The sequence below is a fragment of the Callospermophilus lateralis genome, chromosome 1 (assembly GCF_048772815.1).
Source record: "Callospermophilus lateralis isolate mCalLat2 chromosome 1, mCalLat2.hap1, whole genome shotgun sequence".
Lineage (NCBI taxonomy): Eukaryota > Metazoa > Chordata > Mammalia > Rodentia > Sciuridae > Callospermophilus > Callospermophilus lateralis.
Window position 1 is genome coordinate 199,914,538 of NC_135305.1, and position 19,089 is coordinate 199,933,626.

The 19,089-nt window shown below is 34.9% G+C and overlaps 1 protein-coding gene and 1 non-coding gene across 4 annotated transcripts in view; one reads left to right on the forward strand and one right to left on the reverse strand.

The window, feature by feature from the left end:
• Golga4 (golgin A4) overlaps positions 1–19,089 on the forward strand; it is a 96,806-nt gene that overhangs the window by 22,974 nt on the left and 54,743 nt on the right. Inside the window, exons 3-9 of one of the 3 annotated variants that reach the window (XM_076843628.1) lie at positions 320–418; positions 4,346–4,411; positions 8,561–8,872; positions 13,361–13,408; positions 14,370–14,426; positions 17,873–17,971; positions 18,330–18,462. In XM_076843628.1, coding sequence (XP_076699743.1) covers positions 320–418; positions 4,346–4,411; positions 8,561–8,872; positions 13,361–13,408; positions 14,370–14,426; positions 17,873–17,971; positions 18,330–18,462 — 814 coding nt within the window. The remainder of the gene's footprint in view (positions 1–319; positions 419–4,345; positions 4,412–8,560; positions 8,873–13,360; positions 13,409–14,369; positions 14,427–17,872; positions 17,972–18,329; positions 18,463–19,089) is intronic. The other 2 variants (XM_076843635.1, XM_076843643.1) reach the window with 2 other exon arrangements.
• LOC143384318 (small nucleolar RNA U3) lies at positions 12,780–12,996 on the reverse strand. The gene has a single exon (XR_013089290.1). It is a non-coding gene; the product is annotated as a small nucleolar RNA U3 (small nucleolar RNA).

The window sequence follows — 19,089 nt, forward strand, 5'->3', positions numbered from 1 at the left end:
GGTGCCTGTTGCATTTATTATTTGTATGCCAATAAGCAAGTTGTTTGTGTATTGGGCTTTGAGATCTGAAACTGATCAATTTATCTCTTTTCCTGACCTTTCCCAACAACTTATTTCTCTTGTGGGGGATGATGGTGGTGGTGGTGGTGGTGATGATGATGATGATGGTGATGATGATGGTGATGATGATGATCATCATGTGTCCATTATAGTGTTGTGTGTACTGTGTGGTGAGAACACTCTGCAACATGACATTATGATTTGTTTTTCATCATTTGTTTTATTTTTATACCTCTGCTTATTATACTGAATGAGACAGCTACTAGCCGGGATGATAGCAGAGCCTGCTTTTCTCTCTGAGTATACTATCTTTGCTTTGGATTCCTCCAAACAGCCTAAAACACAGAATGACAGTGTGGTGAGTTCTTCCACCGCTTTCTGCGTTCCCTCTGTGGGGAAGCAACATCATTTGGCAATTGTTGCAGCAAGTCTTATGTTGCTTGTAACTTACCTTCTTTCAAAGCACCTTCAGTGTCCTGTTGCTAACACTGCTCTAAAAAATCAGAGAGTAAATTGCTGGTGGCTGGTGTGCTTTTTGGTAGCTTCATAACAGCAACAAAATAACACTTTTCACTAATATATTGGAGGCTGCCTTCACTTGGTCTAAACTATTAAGTTTTCTCTTTGGGAATGTTGGGTGATTGATTTTGAAAAAGGTATGCATTGGTAGAAACCTCTGTTCTATTGGTAAGAAGCCAAGAATATTTTGAGATGTGACTCCTATTTTCAGGGGAAAAAATGTTATTGTATAACAGCAGATAGGTAGGTTCTACTACAACAAATAATCTACATTATTTTGCAGTTATAACAATTATAGTTCTCTGAGCATTGAACATCTGAAAGGAAATAATGATTTTACTTTTTAAATTAAACTCATGTAATTTTTATTTTGGAAAATTGGACATTTTCCTATTTACCTGGTAAATCTGTAATTTGTCAATTTAAATTTAGAATGTTGCCCAGTAAGGATACTTTTGATGTTAGATTGGACACTAACTGAACTGGGACGGCAGTTTTTCACAATAAGAACTGATTTCACTTATTAGATAGCTTATGGTAAAAGTAGCACTTTCCTGTAGTAGCACTTAAGTCCTCTGTAGCCAATGAAGTCTTGTTTGCATATGGCCAGTAGCCATTTTTAATTACTTTTAAAACTTGGTTTTAGGGAAGAAAACAACTCAGGTTGAAAATGGAATGTCTAGTGATATCTTAGAAACTGGTCTCAAGGAAGATGATTTCTCTTTGGCTTTGGCTACAAGTGACATCTGTTTTCAAAACTGATTTGGGAGTGAGTCAGGAATCCCAGTTGGAAGTTACCAGTTCACTTTAAAACAGAGATTGATCTGCTTTATACTTTACATAGTAGTAATAGAACCTTTTTTTTTTTTTTTAAGGAACTGCATATGGCCCCATTTCCATAAATACGAAACACTAAAATCATTTATAATGAATATCTATCCTGTTGTCAAAAATGTTATTTAATGTAAAAGTGGGAGCTTTAGAATTATTTAAAAATAAACTTAAGTAGACTAAAAAAGTTTTCTTATTAAATTTGTATTTGTTTTGATAAAAACTTATTTTTCTCCATGAAACAAAGAGAAACTATATACTAATCTGTTATCACAATAAAAATTTAGTGTCTAATTCCATCATGAGATTACCAGGTGCTGACTTTTCTTTCAGTTTTTTAAAAAAGATCTCTCTTTACATTACATTCTAAAAATTGGTATAACCTTAGTGCTCAGAAGTTCATAAAATGGTTATAGAGAGATTGAGGGGAAAAAAGGTAATTGCAGACAAATTTGGCAGGGAACTTGTGTGTGCTTTTTAATTAAATACACACTTAAAGAGTTTTCCTGTTAACCTAAGAATTTCTGGAGCTGGGCACAGTGGTTCACACCAGTAATTCCAATGACTTAGGAGGCCCTAAGTAACTTAGTGAGACCATGTCTCAAAAACAAAAACAAAGTACTGGGGATTTAGCTTGGTGTTAAAGTACCCCTGGATTCAATCCCCAATAAAACGCCCTCCCCTCAGAAAAAGAATTTCTTCCAGTGGAAAATATTGGTAAACTCAAGTATTGACATGTATTGAGCAAGTTCTTCAGGCTTCTGTCTGGGAGAAAGTCTCTCAGAGGTCTTACTCTGAAGGAAGTGATTGTACAAGGGTTTAACAAGCATTCATCAAGAGCTTATTAGGTAGAACGTAGGGCCTGGGTACCAAGATGAAAACACAGGGTTCGTGTCCTCAGAGAGTTTAGTAAAGAGAGATGTTAACATACATATGTAGTAGAAAGGAATTATGGCTTCATAGAAGAACTACAGGCATGGAGAATATGCTGCAGGTAAGCCATATGAAGCTTCACAAAGAAAGGGGCATGTGAAAATTATAAAATGAAGGGGAATTTATCTGGCAGAAATGGAAAAAGCATTACAGATAGTGACAAAATCACAAATTTTGCTCCTAGAGATTTTCAATTTAAATTTAGGCCAAAATTAGTATTTTAGACTAACACTTTGTTTAGCTGTCCTGCATTTATTTATAATACATAAACTGTCCCATTGAAATATTTGAAATATATATGTAGGGAGGAAGAGTTTTTAAATGTGCTATGTGTGTTAGATAGGTGATATTTCAGGTAGTTGTTCAGCAGCTTTTTAATAGGGACCACAATCATGTGTCAAGTAATTTACTTAGAACAGGGACCTTCTTGTCACTCTTCTTCCTAAGCTATTTTATAAAGCCCTTTCATTTTCTTTCTTCATAGTTTAACCATTGCTTTTCAGTGTAGTATATTTTTAGGGCTAAAAAGAATTCATTGTGATGATGCATAAATATATGCCATATGTGCAATTTGTAATTCTTTGAAATGGCAGAGAACAGGAAGATAACAGTTAATTCCTGTGTCTTCCAGCATCTTTTCTGTGTAACTTTAAGGCAATGTCTTGGACTGATAAAATTTACTAACTTTTTATTTAGTGGGAAGAGAATATACTTAAAATTTTTTATTAAAGAAAAATTTAAGCATATTACAAAAGTACAAATAGTAGTAGTGGTAGAAGAATTCTGTTCTCCTATCCCCTTATCTATTACCTAGTGTCAAGAATTAATAACTCTTTGAACAACCAATAAAAAAAGAATTAATAACTCATTATCATCCAGTTTTATCTATTACCATCCTACTCCTATGTTTCCCTAACCACACCACTACCACCCTTCCTCATATGAGCCCCCCCCCCACCTTTAGATATTTGAAGCAAATTAAACTTATTTTGTCTGTAAATATTTTGGTATGTATCTCTGAAAGATAAAGACTAAAATTTGAAACCACAGCAGATTTATCACACCTAATAGTTAATTTCTTCCTATTAAATACCTAGTTTGTGTTTAGAAATCTGGGAACACATTGCAAAATTGAGTTTTCTCCACTTAAGTTTTTGACATGTTAGATCAAATATTTGTCATTTTTTTGGTGGGCTGTAGAGGCAGGGAAGCATTCTTCAGCTAACCAGTTACTGAAACACAGTGGCCAGTGCCCTGTGGAATGCTTTTGTTTGAAACATGGAATTATTTTATCATGAGCTACTTCTGTAATACTAACAACTTGTTGGTAAGACTCAATGTAATATAGAATTGTGAATCTCAGGGAATCACATCACCTATGAAATCAATGCTATGATGTAATCAGAATGTTGCTTAACTTGAAGCATTGTCATACCAACAGAACAAAACAAAAGCTTTTACAAGGGAAGAAGAGATTAGTAATTTTCTAAAAATGGTGCCAGTAATTTCTTTTAAATTGCTGGCTTCAAATGAATGAGGCATTTCCATTTTGTTATCAAGATATTTTTCATAGCTTAAATAATTTGAATATGATTTTATTGTAGGGAACAACTAACATTATAATTCTTTTTCTGGATAATTTTCTATTTGAATGAGTTGTGCTAATTGAATCCCCGTTCCTTTTTGTCATGGGGAAAAACTTGGGGACATAATGGGAAGAGGTATGTGATTAGTTTGAAGTAAATTTTGTTACATACTAATCATTGCTATTTAGGTCCATATGTTACACAAAATGAATTTTCTAAAATACTTACTATACTAGTTTTGCCTTGCATGAATGCATTCTAATAAATGAATAATTTTTTTTTACTAATTTTGTTTAATTGGTAAATGTGTCTAATAGGATTTGGCACTTAGACTTTGTTCTTAACAGTTTTAAAACTTGAGTTTTCTGTTCTTTTTTTTTTTTTTTTTTTTAATGATGTTTCTTTCTTTTTCTTAGAATGCATCTATCCATGCCACAAAATCTCCCGACAGTGTTAATGGAAGTGAACCAACCACTCCTCAGGTCTGTTACTAATGATATTTTTTTAAAAAACTAACTTTGGAGTAATTTGACCAATGTTTATTAATTATAAATATTTGATTACATTATAAGAGTGATGTCCAAATATTTGATATAGTATGTATGGTAAATACAGGTTTGTTCAAAATTACTTGGAAAAAGTTTCAAGTGAAAGCAAGATTCTGTTATGCCACATTTAAAAAATTAATGACAGTGAAGTGAAAACGTTGAAAAAAACGAAATCTTACTGTATAATTGTAAAAGATTGTGGGGATAGCCACATTGTGAGACATGGTGAATTATATAATCTGAAGGATGAATATGAAGGAAGTGGGATTTATTCTATTAAAGTTTGCTCTAATGCAAAGTGTTTTACTTCTAGAGAATTAAGGTTATCCTTGATTTGAAAAATTACATGTAGAGTAGGGCTCAGATGATTTTTTTTTGACTCCTTAAAAAAATCATAATGATAGTAGTGTTTGAGGTAAACATGTTTACTTTGGTTTAATGTTGATAGTTATCATTAACAGTTAATCATATTGGACACATGTGAACTAAGTACCAAGTTTATGGGAAGCACTGTGGCAAGAGTGTGTGTGCAGCTGCCACAATAATAGGAAAATAATAATAGGGCTTATGTATATAAGGCACTATTCTGAGTGTTTTAAATGTTTTCACTCACCAAATCCTCACAACAACCCTATTAGGGCAGTGCTATAATCATTCCTACTTTACAAATGAAGAGTCATCTCAAGGGGACCCTTGTTTCTTTAACTTCTTGTCTCTCTGGCTATCATTGCTCCTTGTGTTTCACCCTCACAAAGACAAGTTGGCCTTCAAAAATTACATCTCCTATTCTTGGGAGGAAAGAGTAAAGATTGGGACAAAAGGTATATTTTGTTTTAACAGAAAAACAATAACTGCCCCCAAAAGATTACATCCTATAGATTTTCTTTTATAATGTCTATTACTGAATTTTGTCAAATGGTCTACTCTTGACTGAAAGAGTGTGAGAAAAATTAAAAAGTAAAAAATTTAGTAATTGAAATGTAACAGTATCATAATTTAATATTTACAGAAAAGGATGATTTATTCATTATACAAATATACCTTTGTACCTAGCTCCCAGAGCCTATAAACAAATTGTTAGCACCCGCTGGGGAGCCCTTGTTCTCCCTTCCATTGCCTTCCCTCATTCCTAAGGATAATTGTCTTGGCTTTTAACACTACAGGTTAATTTTGCCATCTTGGGAACTTGATGTAAGTGTGCACTCTTGTATTTGCCTTATTTAGCTCGGTGCTCTATGAGATTTATCTGTATTCTCTGTAAATCATTCATTCCCATTGCTGTTTTAAGTTCATTGGTGAACAGGATTGACAGCTAGTGTTTGAACAGACTAAATTTTTTTTATTATCCAGTCTGTTGATTGACATCAATAATATTTATATATTTATACATTTCTGTTGGTATATAGTTAACAATGAATTGGTGGTTCAGAGAGGGTACTTGTGCGTTAGCTTTAGTAAAAATGTTAAATCTTCTTAAATATGGATTAAATATATACTCATTAATGCTGTATGTTTTCTATAGTTTTAATTTTAGCCATCCTGATGAATGTGGGGTGATACCATGTTGTAATCTTTGATTTGTATTTGAGAAGGTGAATATTTTTACCTGGTTATATTGTTACTCAGAACAAAACTGGGGTGGAAGAAAGGCAGATTGGATATCAGGTGATAGTATTTATAACACATCAGTTATGGTTTTATGTATTTCATATATATTAATTTATTATTCCTCGAAACTACCATATGAAAGGAGTGTTACTGTTATCCTCATTTTAAGTAGGTAGAAAGAGTCACAGAGAGGTTATGTAACTTGATTAAAGTCCACAGCTAGTAAATGGTAGAGCTATGTAACTACACAGACTTATGCCTTATGAAGTCTGGCTTCATAGCCTGTGATCTTAGCTCTTATAACTAGAATAGCCTGCTACTTAAACTGTAATGGCATTCTTTTTTTGTGTGTGTGGTACTGGGGATTGGTCCAAGGGCCCCATGTATGCTAGGCAAGTACTCTATCATTGAGCTACATCCCCAGCCTTGATGACATTCTATTGAACTTGAGATCCTCTTGCCTCAGCCTCTTGAGCCACTGAATTATTTTTAAAGTCTTTTTTTTCTCTGTGATGATAATTGTTAATGTTTGTATATTTGCCACATTGTAAGCACTTTGTATGTATGAGCTCATTCAGTCTCTTGGGTAACTATTCAAGGTGGATAGTGTCTTCATCACCATCATTTTTATCCCCATTTTATGGAGAAGGAAGTAAAACTATTGAGATTAAGTAACTTGCTTAAGGTCTGCAGAACATAGTGCAGAACTTGGTGTCCTTAAAACTTGTTTCACCAGTTTATAGTGTGTCATTTTATGGGAAGATTGTCTGCTACGAATTGGAGCATTTTTCACATGGGTCAGAAGTGACTGGTGACGGAGTTATCTGTAAACAGTTCTTGAGTTTTTGAGCATGAAGGATTCTTCTTTAAGACCTCCCTACTTGCCCTCACTATGAAGATAAAACTTGCACATTGTGAAAAAACACCAGAAAGTACAGAAAAATAAAAATGAAAATAGAAACCACCCCAAATCCTACTACCACTCAGACACCATTAACCTGTGGTATTATCCTTCATGACTTAATTCTAAGGATGTTTATGAAAATGTACATATAAATTGAAAAGTACATGTAATTACTTTAAGTCAAAATCAATTCACACTCTACATGTTATTTTATAATTCAATTTTTCCCATTTAATTGTAATAGCTTGAATTTCTTTCTATATACTATCAAACCTCTAGTGACAAACATTTGGATTATTTTTAGTTTTTGCTCTTATAAACAACCTGTGTGCATATGAAGAGGCCATGGTGTGCTCTCCCCTCTTATTTATTCCCATTTTCTCAAATCCTATAAATAAATTTCTAAAATCCATAAGTAAAACATTTGTTTTGATTTTTAAAATTGTATGTCAAAGATAATATTTTTATTTTCCTGTAGTCTTTGCCTACACATCACGATGTTCTCCCCTGAGCATTTCACTCCTGCATCCTTTTCTTTTCCTCTGTCCCTTCCCCCTCTCTCTTTCTTTCTTTCATCTTTTTATAATTTTTTGAGATGCTGGGATGGAACCCAGGGCCTGGCACATGCTAGGAAAGTGCTGTGTCCCTGAACTACACAGCCCCCACCCTTGGCACTGTTAAGACCTTCCTGGTGACCCTGTTGTTGCACTGAGTTTCTATGAAACACCTTCTAAATACTAACTGCTGTCACCTGAACAGAATAATCCTGCTTGAATAGTTAGTTGAATTATATTGTATTATTTTTTCATTGTTATTCAGATTTATTAAGAGAACAGTCTTCCATATTGCTTTTTCTGACATTGAACTTACTGAATGGTATGGAGGTCTCTATTTCAGACTGTTCAGCTATTCTCCATGATTTCTTGTTTTTATTCCCATTTGAAAGAATAATAAGTAGGGCAGAGTTGTTATGTCACAAGTCAACTCTACCTCACATTCTCTATTTAAACAAAATGGGCTCATTGTACATTATTATCCTTCTGCTTCCATTCTCCTCTCTTGTTGAGGATGATCAGGAATCCCCATCTTCATAGATTCTCCTTGTAAAACCCAGTTGGATTCAGTTACATTCTACATAATATTTAAGCACTGGATATATACTAGTGATTCAGATTTTATATACAATTGGCCACTGCATTAAAGATTTTATAAATTAGTGGATGAATCCTTACAATAAACCTATGTGGGGTCAGCTGGGGAAGCATGTCTTCCTTTATTTATTTGATTTTTAAACAGAGGTACAAACTGAAGGAAAGTGACTTAGTAAAAGTCATTGTACTGCTGGACCTGGGTGACAGACCTGGGACTTATACCACAGTCCTCTAACTCCAGATCAAGAGCTTTTTGAGAAATAAGTGAATGCTTATTTTTTAGCAATGGTATTTTTGTAAAGTCGGGAATATAAACTAAATTCATCAGGGCTTTTAACAGGTTATTGCTGTTGATTGGGGAATGATGAAAGTCCAGATGTACATATTTTAATCCACACACTGTGTTGGGTTTGATTGCAGTCAGGTGACATTCCCACTTTTGCACAGAAGCTTCAGCTCCGGGTGCCTTCCGTGGAGTCTTTGTTTCGAAGTCCGATAAAGGAATCTATATTCCGATCTTCTTCTAAAGAGTCTTTGGTACGAACATCTTCCAGAGAGTCCCTGAATCGACTTGATCTTGATTATTCTGCTACCTTTGATCCACCCTCTGATATGGAGAGTGAGGCTGAAGACTCACTAGGGAATTCAGACAGTCTCAACAAAGAACAGTTGATTCAGCGGTTGCGAAGAATGGAACGAAGCCTAGGTAGCTACAGAGGAAAATATTCTGAGGTAGGAGCATAATCTTTTTACTATGTAAAAATTTTTTCCTCTTATTCATATTTCTGTATTGCTGTTACTCCTGTGGCTGATTAAACCATTGATCCCCTACATACTCTGGTTACTAATGGTAAGTAGTCTATACCAATATCTAGTTAGATTTTCAGTGGTACAGAGAGTTTTTGGCAAGACAATTGGTAAAATCTTGGAGAAGACTGTTGTTTATAGCCTCTGGTTCTCATATTCTGTTTTTCTTTCATTTCCTAGCCTCTATCTCGATGTCACTTAGATACCCAGGGTAGAGAGGACATCCTGTTTCCCTACCGTATTCCCTACTTTATTCCCTCCCTTATTTACTCTAGGGATGGTCGCTCCCAAAAGGATAAGGACAGTGGCTCTTCTGCCATCCAAATCCCTATTATTGCTGTATTAAGAAGTCTGATCATCTAGCAGATTTGGTTCTTTTTCGTTGTACCTACATTTAAACTTTTGCCTAAATTGAATCTTTCTTTTTCTTTTTTCTTTTGGCATCAGGGATTGAATTCAGGGGTACTTAACCACTGAGCAACATCCCCAGCCCTTATCTATCTATCTATCTAGGGGTACTGGGGATTGAACTCAAGGGTACTCAACCACTGAGCCACATCCCAGCCCTATTTTGTATTTTATTTATTTATTTTAATTAGGTATGTATGACAGCAGAATGCTTTTGATTCATTGTACACAATTGCAGTACAACTTTTCATTTCTCTGATTGTACACGATGTAGCATCACACCATATGTGCAGTCATACATGTACCTAGGGTAATATTGTTATCTCATTCCACCATCTTTCCTGTTCCCATGCCCCCTCTTCCCTCCCTTTTGCCCAATCAGAGTTCCTCCATTTTTTTCATGCCCCCTCCTCCCTACTATGGATCAGCATCCATGAGAGAACATTCAGCCTTTGTTTTTTTGGGATTGGCTTACCTCACTTTATTTTGTATTTTATTTTATTTAGAGACTGTTTCGCTGAGTTGCTTAGCGCCTTGCCTTTGCTGAGGCTGGCTTTGAATTCGTGATCCTCTTGCCTCAGCCTTTACAGGCTTGTGCCACCGTGTCTGGCCTTTATTTTTTATTTAGAGAGAGGGTCTGGATAACTTGTTTAGGGCCTCACTAAGTTGCTGAGGCTGGCTTTGAACTTGTGGTCCGTCCTCTTAAGTCTTCTGAGTCACTGAAATGACAGGCCACTGCACCTGGCCTAAAATGAATCTTTTAATTGCCAGACTCCACCATGCGGCCAGCGCAATGGTTTCATTAATGAGGTTCTTGGCATAAAAGTTAGCTAGCAGAGATCGAAATAAACACACAGACTCAGTTACCTTTTTCTATGACCAGGTCCGAGACGGCTCCCCTCTTTGGTTTCCATCCTTGCCGGTTGGGCAAGCAAGGATTACTCAGAGCTAGCAGGAGAGGGAGAGAGAGCGAGCACGCCAGGGAGTAGCCTTTTATTGGGGAACAAGAAATTCAGGGGAGAATTCCATCCAATGAAGGTTGACAGGGGGGCCGCACTCCAAGGTCAGGGTCAGTGATTGGGCCCCCGGGGTCAGTGGTCAGTCACACCCCCACACGGACGGGTCCTCTCATCAGGAGAGGGCCGGGAAAGCTCCGACACAGCCAGGGCACCTCAGACCCAAACCGGGAGTCACCCAGTCATGTGTGAGAATGGCTCCCGACACCAGACCCCTTGAGGATGGCAGACACACCCTTTTTAATGTAAGAGAGGAAAGTATCGCTGCTGCATTTCTCAGTTCTCTTTCAGGAGCATAGCATCTTCCTTTTAAGCTAAATTGTATTGGTTGCCTTCCATGCTGTGCATGTAAAGCAATTCTTCCTCAGAAAATCTTTGTGGAATAGATTGTTCACAGCTTTTTGGTTGTCTGTCTTAATAGATAATATTTATTTAATGGTTTGTAAGCAACATCACAGTTAATTTTAATTAATGAATGCTAAAGTTCAGAGTTAGTGGATAAAGTTAGCTAAAACTTCTGTTTCCACTTATGAGTATAATAATGAGTGGTTTCACCCTGTATTTGACACCAAACCAAACCAAAATAAAAAACCTTGATGAGATATATAAAATATCTTTAAAAGCAAACAAACAAACAAAAATATGCTGACAAGATAGAAAAGATTCATCAGGCTAACATCTAAAGGCTGGCTTGAACCCAGAGGATGTAAATAGGGCATGAAAGTCATATGTATTATGAAGGGCTTGTAGAATCAGACAACTTTTTCCTTTATACATTTTTTAACTTTTATTTTTTATTTCCACCAAAGTTAATAATGGTTTTGAATCTTTTTGTTATTTATATTTAAGTTACTTTCACTAACTTACCTTAGCCCCACCCCCATCCCCCATTCACCTTCATACTTTATGGCTGAGCCACATCCCTAACCATTTTTATTTTTTTTTTTTTATTATTTTTATTTTTTTAAAAATATTTATTTATTTTTTTTTAGCTATTGGCGGACACAACATCTTTGTTTGTATGTGGTGCTGAGGATCGAACCCGGGCCGCACGCATGCCAGGCGAGCGCGCTACAGCTTGAGCCATATCCCCAGCCCCCTAACCATTTTTATTATTATTTTTTTTATATTGAGCTCGGTCTCCCTAAGTTGCTTAGGGCCTTACTAAATTGCTGAGGCTCTTTGAACTTGTGATCCTCCTGTCTCAGCCTCCTGAGTTGCTGGCACCACCATGCCTGGATCAGACACTGTATTTTATAATGTCATTTAATTTTGAATCATCCCTCTGAATTAGATGTTAATTAACTTTATTTTGTAGAAAAGGGATTGGAGACTCAGAGATTAAGTAACTAGCTTAGGTCACACAAATCTGAATTTGGTTATAAATCTTTCTGGTTGTTTGTACTATTTGGTGCTATCTCAGAAAATCAGACATCCTATTAGGGATAACAAGAGCCCATTGTCTTTACCTCTGCTTCTTTTGCCACTGAAGGTACCTAGGATAAAATAGTGCTGTAAGTGACATATGTAGTTCTTGGGTTATTCTTCCTCCTTTACCCTACTTCCTTTTTGAACACCATTGTTCTTTTTGGCCTGAAGATAATGCGGAGAGGGTTCCTGGTGTATTTTTTTTTTTTTTAATTTTTGTATTCTTGTGTCTGTTGCTAGACTTGCCTTCTTTTGTTGCGTGTCTTATGACTCAAAACATCAGTAGTGGCATTGGGGACCCACAGCAGCCTTCCAAGGAAAATGACAAGCCTCATAATAGCAGGTTAAAGCTGTGGCCTGACTCTTCAGAGACCACTAGCACTTCTACAGTGGAGTTCAAATAATTCTTTGGAATCATATGTTTTGTTTGCAGATGTGTAATGCTATAATTTACAGTTTCAAAAAGATTTGTTAATCCTTAATTTCATCTAGTTGTGCTTAATGTTTAAATCTCCTATTTAGGTTAAATATCTCTCTTGGATTTGAATTACCAGTTTCTGTCTGTTGGTTATGAGTTTCTTTCATCAGTTTTTTATAGAGCCATAGTTAGAGATCCTATCACCAGAAGGAACTTTCAGAGATCATTTGCATCATTTCTTATAGCCCAAAGCAAAAAAAAAAAAAAAAAAAAAAAAAAAAATTCACTGGAGAACTGCTTAAAACACAGATTCCTGTTTTTCTCATCCTGTCTTCCTCAATTCTCCTTCAAACAGTTAAGGGGTGGGGGTCAGATTTTTCATTTCTAGCAAACCCCAAGGTGAAACTATTGCTATGTAGTCTATGATTACAGTTTGCCTTTAGGGAAGTTGGTGCTAATCCTCACCTATGAATTAGGTACTGAAATCTAAAGAGGTGCTTAAGGTGAAGTCACATATAATCAAGTTACCTTCTGTTTTATTTATTTATTTATTTTAAAGAAAGCCACTCAGAATGTGTTCTCTCCCTCTTAATCTCTAAGAGAATTAAGAAGGATCATCAATGGCAAAAGGCAGTTGCAGTAATGCAACTCTTAGAGCCAGCTTCACACTCAGGGGAGAGCATTCAACTCCTCCTCGTAATTGGTTTCTGGTACTCTACACAATCAGAGAAACTTCTTTAGTAACATACTATAGAAATGATCCCTGAAAGTATAGTCTTTAGTTTTTTTTTTTTTGTTTTTTTTTAACATTTTTAGTTGTAGTTGACATGATATCTTTATTTATTTATTTACTTTTTTTTTAATGTGGTGCTGAGAATTGAACCCAGTGCCTAACACATGCTAGGCAAGTGCTCTACCAGTGAGCTACAACCCCAGCCCTACCTTCTAATTTTTTAGAAATGTATTTTGTAAAAAGATATACTATGTTATATAATTTTAACTGTTATACATTGAATTAAATTGAGTGATCTATAAAGGAGTCTTCTAATTTGTTTATCTTTTGACTTTTATAAAGAGATGTTTTGGTAGAGTTAAGAATGATTGTGTTAATAATGTCTAATGTTATTTGTGACTGTATTTTAGCTTGTTACAGCTTATCAGACTCTTCAGAGAGAGAAGAAAAAGCTACAAGTAAGTGATTTTTGGGGGGCTGTAAGTTATAAGTTATATAAGTTATATATAATTATATAAGTTATTATATAATTATATAAGTCATATATAATTTTAAAATAAGTCTTACAGTAAGATATTTCTAACTCATCCTTAAAAAATTCTCCAAATAATCACAGTATCTAACCCAGTAAAATAATTTCTGGTGGCTTTGCTAAAGAGATCCAGAGATTTTAGCCCTTCTGGGGCACAAGTTTTCCTCAGAGATCCCTGCAATGTTTAAGAGGTTTTAAGGCATGTTTGCCTCTTTCAAGCACATTGCCTAGTATCTCAGTCTCTGTCTGCCCATTTCCTCTGAAGGGGAGGTATCTATCGTTTTGTTTTTGCAGTGCTGGGAATCAAACCCAGGGTTCTACCTGCTAGGTAAACGCTCAGTTACTACTGAGCTACATCACCATCCCTGACACCCAGCCTTCTATTTATTTCCTTTTTTAAATTCTGTGGTAACAGGAATTGTAGTGCTGTTCTGCCACTGAGCTATGTCCTCAGCTATTTTTATTTTGAGACAGGGTCTTGCTAAGCTGTAGAGGCTGGCCTTGAATTTGTGATCCTACTCCCTCAACCTTCCAAGTAGCTGGGATTACTGGTGTGTGCCATTGGACCCAATGCATTTAAAATTTAGCTTTAAAAATTTACTGTTTTTATAATTAACGTACAGTGAAACTGATATTCTGTTTGGTATATGTCTACATAATTTAACAAATGTCTGGGTAAACACTCCCACATGCAGAGCAATTTTATAACATCATGATTTACCTTTTTACATATTTTCAGCATGGTATCAACACTTTCAGTCCTGTCTTCCTTATTCATCTTATTTGGATTAATACTTATAATATTTTAATATCACTATTTTAAACTTGCTTTGTATTACTACTATACCATGCAGATGTTTAATCAGCTTTTTTTTTTTTATTTAAAGGGTATATTAAGTCAGAGTCAGGATAAAGCACTTCGGAGAATTGGAGAATTAAGAGAGGTAAGTTTTAGTAATTATTACTCTGAGAATGGTAATTCAGTCTCTTAAATTTTTTAGAATGATAGTACTTGCTGGGGGGGGTGGGCAGTTTCACATGCATGTAATTAGTTATGGGAGTAACTAACCAGCTCAGCCTGTGAGACCACAGATCAGCTCTTCGTAGGGGCTAGATTGAGCTCCTTTATGTCTTACTGCAGGCCACATGTACCCACCTGCTATGAGAGTGGGCAAGACCACTCCTGGTTTCACCCACTGTCTCAAATCAGCCTGCTGTGCTTTGCAGTGAGTACTTATTGCTTTTTTCCAGTTCTTTGGTTCTTAAGTCCATCTGATAGCTTATTGCTTCCTTCTAATTTATCCTATATAAATCCCAATAGCATGCATATTTCACTGCTGTTGGTTCTTTCTCCCCACCCATTTGTATTGTGGCCATTCATGGGAAATATTTTGTCGCCTTTTTTGTTGTGAATGTTCTTCATGGGTTTGTACTTTTTGTTACTTTATTACCCATCCCAGGGTTTTTGAGAAGTTTGAAACAGATGGCTTTATGGCAAATCAGAGTAATTTTAGAATTTATGTATTGTAGGGCTTGGGATGTAGTTCTGTGGTAGTATGCTTGCCTAGCATGTGCAAGACCGTGGGATAGATTCCTAGTACTAGAAAAAAAATATGTATTTTAAGTGTATAATTTGTGGAATTTATCAGTTGAAGTAGTATAGTGTATGTTGAAAGTATAAATAAGTTTGAAAAGGATTAAGTAGATTAGTAAATCTGCAAATAGCAATTGAGAAATGCTGGTGTATTTGTGAAAGGAGGCAAAAAAGAAAAACATGGGAGTATTATTTTCTTTAAATGATTGATATCATCAACACTAGCTACACTGTTCCACAGAATATCTTTTTTGGGTACCAGGGACTGAACTCAGGGGCACTTGACCACTGAGTCACACCCTCAGCCCTATTTTATATTTTATTTAGAAACAGGGTCTTACTGAGTTGTTTAGCACCTGGCTTTTGCTGAGGCTGGATTTGAAGTTGCCGTCCTCCTGTCTCAGACACCTGAGCTGCTGGGATTACAGGCATGCGCCACCGCGCCCAGCCCAGAATATCTTTTGTTGTTATTAATGATAGGTCATTGTCTGAGTTAACCATCAGTACTAATCATGTAGATATTTCTTATATTACATTATTAATATTTTATCCTTATTTATAGTATGTTTGATTATCAGTAAGATTGATATCTAATCTCTTTTAACCATTTTTATATATATCCAAGTTCCTGATGCTTTTGTGAATGAAACAAAAGAGATTATGTGATTTATCATAGTCCCTCAATAATTCTTTAAAATGTTCTAAAGAGGACTTTGAAAACCAGGGTAATTTTTTTGTTTTGTTTTGTTGACTAGAACAAGCATTGACCTTGTGATATAAATAATTACAGTTATCCTTTCTTAATGAAAATCTGTATGGCTTGTTTTAGGTTAATTAATACCTTAGAAAAATTAATACACACTTTTGAAGTGTTAGAGAAGGAGCAAATCTTTAATTTGTAGTCTTCCCAGGACTTCATATTTCTAGTTCGACTTGGAAGATAGCTAGTGCTCAGAATAGCATGCATGGAGATTGGGGGCATGTGGAAGGATGCTGGGGGAGGTGGGAGAATAACAACTAGAGCATTCTCTCTTTTTTCTCATCCCTCCTGGTTAATATTACTAGAAAGTGCTTTTATAAGCTAAAAACATCTTTGTTTTTACTAGAGAGGCAAATAATATGACACTTTTGCCTACAACATTTTTCTATTAAGCTAATGTTTTTTAATTTAATATATTCTGGGGCTGGGGTTGTGGCTCAGTGGTAGAACGCTCACCTAGCATGCATGAGGCGCTGGGTTTGATCCTCAGCACCACATAAATGTAAAATAAAGATATTGTGTCCACCTTTAAAAAAAAACTAAAAAATAAATATTTAAATATATTTTTTTTCTCATCTTGCATTTTGGAAATAAATAAAGGGTGTTAACAATAGATATATTTTTATTTTGGTTAGAAAATTTAAATGTTCAGGTTTTATACTGACAGTAATGTGCAGCAGACATGTTTGAAGTTCAGAGAGAGTACATTACAGTACATCAGCTTTTGAGGGTGTTCTATATGGAGACACAAGAATACTTTTTTTTCTCCCTGTTGCACTCATTCCCCACTAAGGAGTCTCACTAAGAAAGCTGTCCTCAAGAAAGTACAGTTGAATGGAGAATGGACTTTATTAACAGATGGGAAAGCATAGATGTAATATTCTTTACTACTGACTCTTAGTAATTTGGGACCTTATAGTTGCAGGGGAATGTAGAGGACACTTAATGTGCCTCAGTGATTTGAAAATTAATAAGTTTGAAACAGTACAAGGAGTTGTTTATAAGCCCTTGAAATACTATTTGAAAAAAAATTATTCTAGCAAATCTGTAAGGGATGGATTAAATTATAGGAAGGCTTGAAATAATGAATCTCTCTAGAAGGCTGTTGGTGGAAATTAATCATTCAAAAATCATTGCTAACTGGGCTGTGGTTATCGTTATGGAAAAAGACCCTAAAAGTTGTAGAGAAAATGATAAAAATAATTTAATCTTATGCAGGGATCAATAAAGATAAGTAAAACATGATTTTTAGTATTTTGCTCAGGAAATTAGTGAAGTGGGAATCCTAGAATAATAAAGGGGTTTGGGCAGACTGTTTAGTGTATTCTAGGTGTTTTCCCCTAGCATTCTAAGGGAGTTAAGTGTAAGGGAGAAGCATAGAGCACACAGGACTGAGCCTAGAGGGAGGAATAAAATCAATAGAGGACAAAGAAAAACGTGGCCAGGAACTCAGAGTCAAGGAAAGTGAGTACGTCTGTTGAGATGGTATTTATTGTGGTTGGTATAACAGGGAAATAACTCAGATCATTGGATTCCATTAGAAAGGTTTATTGATGATCCAAAGAAACCAGCGTTTTAAGCAATTTTAGAAACTACAAGTTTATTGTTTTATAGATAAGAAACGTTTTTGAATATTTGATGCTTTCATGTTTTCGAAGGAGGGAAACAGTTGGCATTTTGTTTGGTATATTGTAACTTAGTTTTATATTAAGTTGAATATAATATAAGATAATATAAAGCAGTATGGTGTCTTGAAGTAAAGTTTTAAGTGCTCCTTCCATTATTAACAATTTAACAATCATTATAGCTCCAGAAAGTATACACTTTCTTCTTGAATCTTTGTTACTTAAGAAACAAAATTATTTGTTGCTGTAAATGTTTTAAATAATGTTAATGTCTTAGATTCTGATTATTCTCTAATTATTGTTGCTGCTACCTTATATTAAGAGGTATGCAAATCTTGATCGATCATGTTTTTAAACTTTAAAAACTGTGTTTTATACTGAAAACTGCTTGTGAAATCTTTTGTGTTTTAGGAGCTCCAAATGGATCAGCAAGCCAAAAAACATCTCCAAGAGGAGTTTGATGCATCTTTAGAGGAGAAAGATCAGTATATCAGTGTTCTCCAAACTCAGGTAAAAGAGTAAGAGATAAAAACGTGGAATTTTTTTTCAATGAAAAAATACAAAAGTTAGATGGGATATCTAAAGAGTTCCAAATTTTACAAAAAGCCTATTTTAAAAACTTTTGGGCTTTCCTTAATTAATTAGAAGGCTGATTTTGGTTTATTATGTCTTTTGACTAATGGTAATATCACTGGCACTAATGATAATATCAATAGCACATGTTAAAATCAATTGCACTGTGAGTGAACTTTTTATTTAATTTTTCCCCTACTATAATAAAAGAATATTGTTTACTATATCCACTGTGTGCTTTAAAGAAAGTTCTGCTGTCAATAGTATTTTCCCCCTAATGAAGTACTTCTTTTAGGTTTCTCTCCTGAAACAACGATTACGAAATGGCCCAATGAATATTGATGTATCGAAACCACTCCCTCAAGTGGAACCACAGGCAGAAGTCCTCACTAAAGAAGAGAATACAGAGAGTGATATAGAACCAGTAGGTAAGCTTCATCTTATCCAAAGCCTAATTTAAGAATTAAAGGAGATTGTTAAAGGCTTTTAGAACATGAACAGATAGAAATGGATTGAGATAAATATAAAATGCCCTTGATCATAACATTTCCACCAACAAGCAAGGGTTATTATTAATTTTTGGTTCTTTGTTGTCTTACTTTTATAGGAAAATAAGACTTGTTTTAAGACTTGAAATTTGCATAGTCTGAAAGTAGCACCATAATTTTGTTGTAATTAAAATTTGTTGTGTTACACTCTTTTATTGATAGCAGTAGCTAGATTTCATATGAACAAGTAAGTTCTGCTCAGTTTTAATAAATATGCTATTTGTAATTATTTGGATATTTTAGTTTTTTTAAAATTTCTTTTAGTTGTAGATTTTAATTGTAGATGGACACAATACCTTTATTTATTTATTTTTATGTGGTGCTGAAAATTGAACCCAGTGCCTCACCCGTGCGTCAAACACTCTACCACTGAACTCCAGCTCCAGCCATGTTTTAGTTTAAAAAATAATATTGTCTATATAGTTTTATATTTAAAGATGGTGATATTTGCCCTGTTTTTTTTTTAACTAGAAAAGAAGAAACAGTTAAATTTTTATCTTAAAATTT